General features: G+C 62.4%; 1 protein-coding gene across 1 annotated transcript; it reads left to right on the forward strand.

The window, feature by feature from the left end:
- The first annotated feature begins 6,378 nt into the window (after positions 1-6,378).
- On the forward strand, positions 6,379-10,290 carry RNF26 (ring finger protein 26). Its single transcript, XM_075521117.1, has one exon. It carries the CDS (start codon positions 6,501-6,503, stop codon positions 7,926-7,928), a length of 1,428 nt encoding a protein of 475 aa, XP_075377232.1. The 5' UTR covers positions 6,379-6,500; the 3' UTR covers positions 7,929-10,290.
- The last annotated feature ends 1,899 nt before the right edge of the window (positions 10,291-12,189 follow it).

The following is a 12,189-nucleotide window of genomic DNA, read 5'->3' on the forward strand; positions in this document are numbered from 1 at the left end:
CTGTGCCCGGGCAGGCATTTCTGCCTCTGGAGCAGTGGGGCTTGCCAGCCCCTGGCAGAGCTGCCAGACAGCCGCTCCTGTCTGCTGGAAACATGGGGACCGCAGGACAGCTCGTAGGCGCAGCATGCCCAGGGCAGGGCTGATTACTCATACGTTATCTGAGCATCACAGGTTCCAGGCACGATCTGGAAGTGTGTAATCGCATTTGCCTTTCTCCTGTGGCTCCTGCTGAGCCTGGCTCTCCGCAGCAGGAGGGGAGTGATGTCCAGCGTGCAGAGCCAGGCATGGGGACTGGGGCTGAGCATCACAGCACGCACCTCAGCTCCTTTCACCCTTCCCTGCCCTCCCAGCGAGGCCCCTGAGGCTTGGCTGGGTCCTACTGATGCTGCCGGAGGGACCTGGTTCTAGTGTGGGTCGTGCCGGCAGGCAGCACTCTGCTCTCCCGCTGTACATGCCCTGACATGCTGCTTGGCATGCCCAGGTGGGGACGGGGGGGCCCATGCCTTCCCCAGCCCCTGCAGCCCCCGACCATGCTGATAGGGCCCAGAGCAGCCCAGGTGGCTCAGGAGGGGTCTGCGGGGTGCCTGGGGTGCTCTGTGTGTGCTGGCTGCCTCCCAGCAAGCCCAGTGTTGGTGAGCGATGAGTTGTCCGCTGGTGCTGGCTTCCTGCGCGGCTCCAGGGTGGATGAAAGGCAGACGTGCAGGGCGGAAACTGGCTGCGGCGTCCGCCCAGGCCTGCACCTCTTCACACAACACCGTCAGGGCCGAGAGGGGCCCTGCTCCCTGGGGAAGGGACGGGATGCAGGCCAGCGCCGTGCTTTCCCACACTGCCCGGGAACAGCCCGCCACTTCCCCGCTGCTGGGGCATGGCAGTGCTAAGGCTCACTACCTTCGGGCAGAAACCCTCGGGGCACCTTCCCCCCAGCCCCTGGTGCCGCATTTTGGGGTGCTTTAGGGCTCACGCAATGCATTACGGTCTGGGGTAAGTACAGGGACCTGCCTGGGCTGTCCGACCTCTGGCTCCCCATTCCCTGGGTGGAAGACCACGAGGAACAGGGTATCAGATATGCCATGAGGGCAGAGCTGCTCCACCACGTCTCTGTCCATCTCTGGGAACCCTCTTCGATGTCCCTGCTCTACAGCTCAGGAAAACGCCTTCTTCCAACCCCCCTTCCTCGGCTGGGCTCCCAGTGGCTTCTTTGTGTCTCCCCTCTCCTTCCTCTCCACTTCTGCAGGGCCTTTATGTGGGGATTATTAACCATGGCTACGGGGCCTTTGTTTAGGAGGGGCCGGGAGCAGGAGCCGGGCGAGGGGCTGGGCGGGCGGAGGAAGGAAGGACGCGAGCGGAAGGGGGGAAGGAAGGTGACATCTGGATTTCTGTGCCAGAGGAGCTCAGTCTCCCGGGGCAGCTGCATGGAGACGGCCGGGGGCTCGGCAGATGCAGAGCAGTTGCAAAGCCCCAAAGAGGAGGTCACCCAGCCCCACGCCATCCAAAGTGCAGCCCCCAGCCTCGGTGATGGTGCCACTGTCGGAGCATGGACACAGGAGCCCCAGGGCTCCAGCTCCCCTGTGAGGGCTGGCTTGTGGCGTGCAAGTGACATGGGCTTAGCCACGCTCTGCAGGGAGCAGTGCAGGGGTGGTGGGGAAGGCTGTGGAGCTGTGCAGCGCTCCCCTCACGCCCTGCCCCAGGGGCCCAACCCTCGCTGTGTGCAGGGCGGATGGACAAGGACAGCTGGGGGAGTGAGCGCTCCTGGGGAAACCTTAGCCAGCCGACGGCCGCTGCCAAGGCACAGGGGGAAGGAGTCCTCCGCCAAGGGCTGGCCTGTCACTCGGCATCCCGGGGGTCCAGGCTCCCCACGGCCTGGAGCAGGTGCAGCCCCAGGACAGTGTGCAAACAGCCACGTACTGACCCCTTGCTCGCACGTGCGCAGCCGAGCCAGGCCGGTCACGTATGTGCCCCAGGCTCCTCTCCCAGCCCTGCTGTACTGCTGCCTGGTGCGAGGGGCAGGCTTTGGGGCTGGGGCTGGGTGAGATGCGGGCTGACGGGGCAGCAGGGGGAAGCGGGGAGCCCGGGGATGGCTATTTATAAACCGGCCTTTTCCTTCGGAAGACTTCCGAGTTCATCTCCCCCCAGCGCTGGCCGGAAAAAGGCCCCATTGTCTCGGCGCCAGATGGGCCGGGGCCGGGCACTCGCCCGCACAATGGGACAGATTATGCGCCCGGCCGGCGGGGGTCCAGCAGCGGGACGCCCAGGAGGAGCAGCTGCCACCAGTGCCCGTGCAGCAACCCTGTGGCATGGGCTGCCGGGCTGAGAGCAAGGAGGGCGGGGGTCCCAGCTGCGCTCATTCGTCACCCCTGCTAATGCCACGGCTCTCGTGCCCTGGCTCCCCGGAGGAACGCCCCTGCCCTGAGCTCCATGTCACCCAGCTTTCCCGGGTCGCTGCCGTGTCGCTGAGCGGCGTGCTCCCCGCTGCCAAGGAAGGGAGGAGAAACCAGCATGCGGGCCCAGCATCACCCCCTGTGCTTGCCTGCAGCCCCAGGCAGTGAAGTCTTCATCCTGGCTTTGTCTGCAAGGTTTGGGGCTCCCCCGGGACAGTTCATTAGGAGCAACTGCAAGAAAGCGTAATGAGAGATTAGCCCCAGGCAGGTGGCAAGGCCAGCCTCAGCTCTGGGGGAGCCCCTCTCGTGCCCATGGTCTGTGAAGGATCCCTTTGGAGGGCTTTGGGGAAGGCTCCCCCCTGCTGTGAGGGCACATGGAGTAGGGGTGAGGGCAGATGAGGGCTGCCTGGGAGAAGGCAGCAAGCGGGGTGCAGTCCCCATGCCACCTCCCTGCACCGCTGGCCCTGCACCCTGCTCAACCCCACAGCATCGGGGACACGCCGGAGCACCAGGGCCCAGTGGAACTGTGGGGCTGGCTGGGCTGAGCAGGGATTTCTCCTTGCAGGACTTTCCCATGGAAGAGGACTTGCTTTTCCCAGGGCCATCTGGCCAGGCTCCAGGAGGAGAGAGATATCCCAGCTCCCTTCGTGGGCAGCCACACAGCCCTCCAGAAACACGGCAGGCAGCCCTTGTGCTCCCACTCTTCCACCAGTCTGCAGGGCAAACAAAGGCAGGGAAGGTGCCCAGTGCCGGGGACACAGGGGGAGATGGGTGCCCTCCAGCTCCTAAGCCTTCCCACGGGCTCTCCCCGGCAGCCTCAGCTGCGCGGCATGCAGGGCGGATGCCGGCTGTCGTTCCCTGCCAGCACGGATGCGTGCGGTGGGGGATACCATCACCTGCGCCTCCAAGGCTAGGCGAAGGCCAGAGGAAGAGCGAGCCACGCCATCCTGGAGCTGAGCCTGAGTGGGGACGGGGGATTTTCCTGGACCGGATGCACCGGAATGAGCTATTGTTCCAGCCTGGCCTGCGAGCACGGGGCTGCAGGCGCTCGCCTCCACGCTCAGGCATCTGCCCAGCCCTTGGCGAGGGCATCTTGAAGGGACCCGAGGTAAGGCTGCTGGCAGTGCCCAGGAAGACCATGCTGGCTAGCTTCTCCCAGTCACTGGGGCTGCTGCACGGCCGGGGGTCTGCCAGTGAGGGCACCCCGGGGAATGGTCCCAGCTGCCTGGCCAGCCGCGAGCATGCTGGGAGCACTGGCGTGATGCCAGCAAGACCCACACCCCAGAAACACCCTTCCTGCCTCAGGGCAGCAGCAGGGCAGGACGTGCCCGTGCAGCAGGGGCCTAGGGAGACAGGGGAAGATGCTGGAGCTGGGGAAGTTGCATGTCCCCCTGCAGAGGCAGGCCTGGAGGGAGCCGTGGTGGTCTCCAGCACTGTCTCCCAACTCCATGGCTGCAGGCTGTGCTGCCAGGCCTTTGTCTGTCTCATTTTTCCCATTCCTCTGCCACCTGCAGCCTGTTCCCAGCCAGTCTGCTGTGACCTGCCTGGGGTGCAATGCGAGGCAGCCCCAGTGTTGGGCAGCCCCTAGCCCCAGGCTCCACACAGCCTGGCCCCTAGAACACAGGGTCCTGATCCCCCCCAAGCACGTTGGGCTCCGGAGAGCTCCTCAGGCACCCTGACATCCGGCCCTGGGGTTGCTCCCTCCCTCCCTCCCTCTGCTTCCAGCAAAAAGCCGCAAGGACACGGGGGCTATGGGGGCTGAGGCAGCCCTATAGCTGCCTTCCTCTGGCTGGTCTGTTTCCCCGAAATGCGGGGCAGCTGCCCGGCTGCGGTGAGCTCAGCATGGGGAAGGCAGCTCAGAGGCATGATGCAGCAGCAGCCCTGCGGCCGGGCTGGGTGCCAGCACAGCCAGTGCACTGCACAGACCCTGGCTGGCAGTGGGTCTCCAGGCAGGGCTGCCTGCAGGGCAGGCAGGCAGGGGTGCACACACACCCCGTGCTCTTGCACCCTCAGGGTGGGCTGTGGCAGCCCCGGTTAGCACCAGCGCAGCCCGGTTTATGGCAGAGCCCTGTCTACTCTGTGCCAAATGAGCACCGAGAGGCTGATGAGGGGAGGGGGGTCACAAACGGGACCCATCCTGTCCTGCTGCTGGCAGCTGCCATGGGCACAGCTGGGAGCGTGGTGGCATCACGCCCAGACCTCCAGCAAGTGCAGGGACAGCTGGGGGACCCTCCTCGCAAGGACGGGTCCTGGCCACAGCCCAGCTGCCAGGCACCCTGGCAGGGACTGCTGTCTGCCCCGCAGGGCCCCGGGAAGGCGTTTTCTGTCCCTGCACCCCAGCCTCGTGGCCCCTCCACTGGGAGCCCTGCGCTACTCTGCTCCAGCCAAATCAGTGTTCCAACCTGAACCGACCCCCCGGGTGCTCCCAGCTCCCTGCACCCCTCCTTGACCCATGCTGGGGTGCCTGAGCCCTGCGCCTCTCTCCAGCAGGTGTGGACGCTCTGAAGCCGGATACCCTACAGCAGGGGAGATCAGGCACAGGGTCTCTGCCCCCCGGAGCACAGAGCAATGACGGAGAAGCCCTGGTACAGAACCGCAACCACTAAACCCTGCAGCCCCTGCACCTCTCTGGCCCTGCAGTGGCGAGCCTGCCAGGGCACGGTGCCCTGGGCACAGCAGGGGCCCGGGCAGGTGCCAGGAGCAGGGAGGGGGAGGCAGGTGCACGGCTGGAGGCAGGGAATGAGTGGAGCACACCCAGCCCTTGGCCTGGGTTTTTTTTCCTTCTCCTGTTTGGTAAAGCAATGAGAAATCCAAACATTACCATAAATGCTGAAAGCATCCTGGCCCTGTCACGTGGGCACAGGCGCACACGCTGCCAGGGGATCCAGGCACCCGCTGCGAGGGAGCCCACAGACAAAACCACCAGGCAGGGCGGGGATGGAGCTGGCGGGGAGCCAGCCAGCAGGACAGACCCCAGGCAGGAACAGACAGACAGACATGGATCTGCCATCCTGGCAGCCCAGCCAGTGCTGTGGCTCGAGGAGAGCTGGACGGCACCAAGCAGCATCAGCCCATGCAGAGTGTGCCAGGACGTGCCCCCTGCCTCGGCTCCTGCCCCAGCTCAGGGTGTTATGAGGGGAATGTGTAGGGGAAGGGGTGGGCGGCTGCAGGAAGGGGACCCCAGCGTCCCACTCTCTTGGGGCTCCTCCCCTGCTGTCCGGGGGTGCAGTGCTTCCCTCCTTGGTCCTGCGCTGGCTGGTGTCTCCCAGGCCTGCAGATGTCTTTCCCATAGGTCATCCACTCTGCTTGATCTCCCCTTCCTTAAAAAGCCTTGGGCTCCAGGGCTGGATTTTCCTGAGCCTGTCATCACCATCAGGGCAGCGGGGCCAGACCATCTCCTGGGGCACGGCAGAGCAAAGGCCAGAGACGCTGGCAGCCCCATGCCCTGCCCAGGAGCTGGCAGGGAGGGCAGGAGCTGCTCTGGGGCTCTAACCTTGGGCCAGGCCACGGCCATGGGTTTATTCTAGGACCTCCTTCAGGAAACTGCTCAGTGGGGTGAGAGCAGCGCCGCCCTGGGCTGACCCCATCCCAAACACTCCCGCCCCAGGGACCCCACTAGCAAGCGCAAGCCTTCCCCGCACAAGGGCTGAGACTGTCAGGAACTCATCACACGTGTGGCCCCAGGGACCCTGTGGGTGGTGCGCAACCCCCACGCTGCTTGCAACCAGAGCGAGGGGGCCGCTCTCATGCCCCGGCCGTCCCGTGCTCCGTGCGTGCCGTGTCTCGGCCACCGCGTGCCCGGCCGCCCCCGCCCCGGCTCCCCCCGGCGCCGCTGGCAGCGAGCCCGGGCTGCCCTGGGCTCCGCGGCGCTGCCACGGTTAAACGGGCGCCGCTGGCCCTTTAAATGCGCGCCAGTGGGCGGGGCCCGGCCCCCAGCGGCCGCGCCCCCGCCGCGTCCTCCGAACCGCCCAATGGGTGGCGGGGAGAGGCGCGGCCCTCGCCGCCGATTGGCCCGGCGTCGTGTGGCAGCCCGAGCGAAGATGGCGGCGCCCAGCGCCGGGGGGCCCCGAGCGGGCCGCGGCTGACGGCGCCGTATGGGCCCCGGCGGGGCGCCCGGCCGCCATGGACCTGCTGTTCGTGCTGCTCCGCGGCCTGCGGCTGGCCCTGGACCTGCTAGTCCTGGTGCTGGACGTGAACTTCTTCCTGGTGTCCTCGCTGGTGTCGGCGCTGCTCTGGCTGCTCGCCGCGGCCTGCAGCCTCCCCGCGGCCGCCGCCGCCGGGGCGCTGGCCTGCTGGGACGGGCTGCTCCTCTCGCTGGCCTCCCTGGCCCGGGCGGCCTGCTGCCTGGCGCTGGGCGCCCTGCAGGGGCTGGCCGGCCTGCTGCGCGGCTGCTGCTGCGGCCTGGAGGGGCTCAAGGTGGCAGGGCACCTCCTCTCGCACCTGGCGCTGCGGGGCAAGGAGCTGCTGCATCGCGGGCTCTGCGGCCTGCTGGGCTGCGGCCAGGCCCTGGCCAGGCAGGTCTGTGAGGGCCTGGCCATCGGCACTAGCCTGCTGGCCTACCTCGTCAACAGCCTTGTCAACGTGTGCCTCATCGGCACGCAGAACCTCTTCACCCTGGTCGTGGCCCTGTGGGACTCCGTTGCCGGCCCCTTCCTCAGAGTCACGGACCTGCTGGCTGCTTTCCTCTCACACGTCTCCAGCGGTGCCATCGCTGTGTCCATCCTGCTGTGGTCACCCTGCCAGCTGGCCTTCGAGCTCCTGGCCTCCGTCGCCGAGCTCTTCATCAGCATTTTCTTTGTGAATATTTACGGCCTGGGCTTGCTCCTCCTCATTATTGTTGTCAGCACCTTTGTCTTCAACCCTGGGTTGCTGTGGACACTAACAGCCTATGTGCTGGGCTACTTCAACACGCTGCCTTCCTACCACCGCCTGCAGCGGGATGTGTGGCGGCTCTATCAGGTGGCAGTCCTGACGCTGGGTATGGCCATGACCTCCCAGGCCTGGCGCAGGTTGGTGGACTGGAGTCTGCAGGTGACCAACTGGAGCCGAGGAGGCAGAACGATGAACCGGGAAAGCAACCAGCGAGGGGCAGCTGCGCCTGCCCCAAGACCACCGGCCCCTGGCAGGCTGATGCTGGCAGGGGTCGGCCAGCTGCCAGCCGAGCACGAGGACCAGCTGGATGCAGAGCAGGTACCACAAGCACGTCCTGCTCTGAGTCGAAGTGCTGTGGCAGGACAGCGTCTCCAGCCGCCCAGGGAGGAACCGAGCACCTCATGGGGGAAAGCTCTGAGGAGGCAGGAGCTGAACGCAGCAGCTGGGGATGGTGAGGGCGCTCCGGATAATGACCCCTGGGTGCTCCTGAAAGAACAAGAGGAACGTAAGAAATGTGTCATCTGTCAAGACCAAACCAAGACAGTCCTGCTTCTGCCCTGCAGGCACCTGTGCCTGTGTCAGGAGTGCACGGAAGTCCTCCTGCAGCAGGCCATCTACCAGCGCAACTGCCCGCTGTGCCGCCAGATGATCCTCCAGACGCTCAATGTGTACTTGTGAACCCAAGGGGCGGGTGGCTTGGGTCATTTTCCCAGGAGGTCAAGGGCACCCCTGTCTCTGCCTCTTGCCGCGAAGCAGAACTTCCCAGGGCTGCCTCGAGCAGCTTCCAAACAACTAAGGATGGTGCTGAAAGGGCAAAAGGCTGTCAGGGGTGTCTGCTAGCCATATTTGCTACGTAACTAGATTGTAGCTCTTGCTAGCAAGCGCAATAACTGATCTCTGCAGCAGGCTGAGAGAGTTACCTTTTTTTTGTTGACAACTTTTGCTGTTTTAGGGCCTGTTGTCTCAAGCCTGCAGCAGTCTGAGATCCAAAGCAGAGCACAGAAAGATGCTCTGGTCCCTCCTAGCCAAAGCTGATGGAAAGGTTAAAGGTTATGCCCTCTTGGAAATCACAGGGGCTGGCACAAGGCAAGGGAGGGTTTTTCCCAAGGTCTGACCAGAAAGCTACCTGGCAGGCTGCATTCATGCTTCTTTTTCCTCCTCCCACCGTCTAAGTGGGCCAGCTCCCTGGGAAGGGAGAAGTGTGCCCCTCTTGCAAGGCCCTAGGAAAGCAATGAGCACACTCGAGCTTTTTAAGCTTTGCTACCAAAGGGCTGAGCCTGGCTCTCAGCTGGAGAAGAGCAGGGTTTCTGGGCTACTTCAGTAACCCAGCCACCGTGGCTTTGTTTTTTGAGCTCCCTGTTCCCCTAGCCAGGACAATGAGGAGCCGTGATGAATGCGGGGTCTCTGTAGGCTGGCTGACTGCAGAGCTCAGTGTTGCTGCCGCTTCCACGCATCACCTATGCAAGACTAGCAAGCGTACATCAGGTTACTCACATGGGGAGGCTGGAGGGAGTTATTCTTCCTGCAGGGGCGGTGGTGCTGTTTGGGAACCTGAGGGGTGGCTGGCCAGCCAGTGATCACAGCCCTGGCAGCAGCAGCAGCACATGTCTGAGCCAATGCTGGAGAATCCTCTCTAGGTAATTCACATTTTCTTCAGGCTCAGAATGCCATGGAACTTGGTGGTTCACACTAGTGCTTGCTTGCTGCTTCCCAGGCTGGGCTGGCTAGAGGGAGTAACTCTTTGGGAGGAGAGAGGACACCCCGAAGCTCCTGGGAGCCCACTAAGACATTCCAGCTCCAGGCACAAGTTCTGCATATCCATACTGTGGATCTGCAGTTGTGTGCGTGGAGCAGTACCATGACCATGGCTATCTTTCATTAGGGCAGGGTTACACTGCTGTTCTGTCTTACTGTCTGTCAAAAATGTAGCTAGTTTTATTTAAAAGTGTCCCCTGAAGTCTAATGAGGGTATCCGACCCTGGCTGGGGAGGCCCGAGATGGCTCATCACAGCGTGGTCAACCAGCACCGTTGCAAGAAATTGCTGGGCTGCAAGAAGGCCTTGCACTAAAAAGCTTTTCCTTTTCTAGCTGCTTGCCTGGGGTTAGCCACGCACCACAGCCAATTTTGGCTGGAGCCAGACTGGAAAGAGTCTTGACTCCTGAACTGCAAGCCAAGAGCTTGAGGGTGGCTGGCACGGTCTTCCTTTTCTATTCTCCTTCTTGATTAGTGATTTAAGCCAAAACAGAGGCAGCAGAGAGGCCAGGCCATGCTAGAAGACACCTTGACACTGTAAACCTGAGCTGTGGCAAGATACTATCTTGTTGGAGAGTGGCTCTGTTCTGGGAGGCACTGCAGGGGCTAGTTGCACCCACGTTTGCTGGGGGCTGGAGGAACTCCCTGGGTCAAGCTCGGCTTCTGAGCAGTAACGGGTGTTAGAAGGGCCTGGCCCCAGGGCTATCAGCTGCTTCCACCTTGCTTCACATTGATGCAAAGCTCCCTGCGCAGCCTCTTGTCCCTGTGCCTCCCCAGACACGCACCACCCATGTTAATGTTTGCTCTCCCCAGCCACCTCTCCTGTGGCTGCAGCCAGTGACACTTGCAGTTGAATAGCCAAGCCCTTGCCAGAGCAGTGAGTGCAGCCCCGCAGGCTGTGTTCCCCCGGGGTCCAGCTTGTCCCAGGCACCTGCAGAGGTCTTCCTGCAAGAGGAGATGGGGAGCTGCACCCTTCCCTAGGTGTGCCTCTGGAGGCACCCAGGAGTGGGAGTGTGGCCATGCTCCTGGCTGCAGGTAGTGGTGTTTGGTCAGGACCAGCTCATAGATCTTGGGCTGCAATGTTTCCTACATGAATTACAGGGGGGGAAGGACACCTCCCCAGGACTGCGGTTTCTCCCCTCAAACCTTTTTTCTATTATAGCAGTCACGCTTATTGTTTTAGGGCCTGTTTGTTTGCTGCCTGTTTATAAAAAAAGAGAAAGCTTTGCCTTAAGTTTAACTCTTTGCACTATGGACTAGATACTGAGCAGATTAAAGTCTCCTTTACCAAAAGCTGCCTGCTGCCTCATTCTTGGGAATGGTTTTCTGTGGGGAGATGGGGTCTCCTCTCTGCTCGCCTCTGGGCTCCAGAGAAAGCCCATCACTCCCCACCAAGGGTCAGAGCTAGAAAGCCAACACCACCAGCAAACTCAGGGGTACTCGTCTTGGGGTGCTTGCACCCAGAAAGGCAGTGCTGTGGGATACGCCAGAGCTGCTGCACAGGAAAAGCCTGGCACCCGGGAGATGAATCTACACCTGAAGACATGGTGGGTGGGCTTTCCAGGGCTGGCATCCCCCAGCTTCTGCTCTGCTAACTCACAGCAAGGGGAGGTGGTTCTGGATATGCCTGTCCAAGGGGGCAGAGAGTGCAGCTTGCAAGGCACCACTGCTAGTGTCTGCATCTTTCCTGGAGATGTGTTTGGTGCTGCAGCTGCTTCTGAGCCAAGGAGCAGGCAGAGCAGCTAGGGTAGCTCTTGCTGGCAACGGCCCAGGACTGGTGGGCATATTCTCTCCACTCCTACTTCAGGTCACTTTGAGCTGTTTAGCAAGAGATGCAATGGCTGCTTTGTGGAGGGGCTTGTAAACACAGCTTTGTCTCTTTAAAGGAGTAGTTCCTCTCTGTACTGGAGCAAAGGGATTCGTGCTCAGGTTCTCCAGAGCTGAAGCTCCCCAGGGTCTGAGCAGCCAAAACAGAGGGGCTGAGATTTCTGAGGCTGGGGAACATGCACTGGGACACGTAATCCCTGCTCCCGCATGTTCTGGGCACCTCAATGTCCTGCTGCTTGCGATGGAGGGTGTTGGCAAGCCTGACTGTCCCAGGGATGGAGGCAGGACTAGGAGTTGTGGAGCAGCAGGCAGCACAGGGCTTGGCCTTGCAGAAAGGCTGGGCTACTGGTGAGCAGATGCATTCACTGCACGAGTTACTTGCTGGCCACAATCTGAGCTCTTGGCAGGTTGCTCTGTGCTTTTAAGCACCCTCTGCTTCTCCAGCATCCTTGTAAATTGTTTGGAAAGAACATTTCGGGACCCTGATGGGCAGAGGCCCCAGGAGTTCTGGCTCACCCTGCCCTGAACTCACCTGCCTTGGCAGGGCCACGCCAGCAAACTAGCTAATTTTAACCAGAATCCTCTTGCACCCTGGCTGAAAACCACAGTGGGGAGCGGGGGGCTGCTGGGAGGCCAGAAAGAGATGGACACATGATGCAGGAGTGCAGCTCTGCCAGGCACAGGAAGGAGGGCCATGCCAGCAGTCTGCCTGAGCCCTGCAGGGTCTGGTTGCAGATGGGGAAACTGAGGCACTGCTCAGCCTTCCTCTCTTGCTCACAGGGTGTGTGAGCTGAGGCAGGCTGGGCACCCAGAGAGGCTGCCCTGGGGCAGGAAGACTGGGCCAGCAGGGGAATGCCTGCCATCCCCTGCACAGGCAGGGTACTCCCAGCCCACCACCCCCTCAGCCAGCCCCAGCAGTGGACAGAGAGGGTGTTCATCCGCCTCAGTCCACTGCAGCCAAGCGAGGACAGGATGTGAAGGACACAGCCTTCCCCTGGGAGCCATCCTGCACGCACTGGCCAATCAACAAGCAATTATGAGAGGAAAATGCAACCACCTCCTGACTGATGGGCAGCACATAGGGTCCCCAAGCCTGATGGTCAGCCATGCCAGACCTGCCTGCTCTGGCACTGTGGCTTTTGGTGCAGGGCTGCACTGCCTGGGGAGGGTGTCCAACAGCAGTGATGATCACAGACCAGACCAGAGCACAAGATCTGGAGTCCCCAGGCATACACCCTACTCCAGAGCTTGCTTGGGAGCCTCACATGTGAGCCGAGTGGGCTGGTCTCAGCCCATCACAATGCCAAGACCCTTCTCCCTTCCCCAAGGAGGGAGGAGCATGATGCTGCTAGGTTACTC

The sequence above is a fragment of the Mycteria americana genome, chromosome 19 (genome assembly GCF_035582795.1).
Source record: "Mycteria americana isolate JAX WOST 10 ecotype Jacksonville Zoo and Gardens chromosome 19, USCA_MyAme_1.0, whole genome shotgun sequence".
Classification (NCBI taxonomy): domain Eukaryota; kingdom Metazoa; phylum Chordata; class Aves; order Ciconiiformes; family Ciconiidae; genus Mycteria; species Mycteria americana.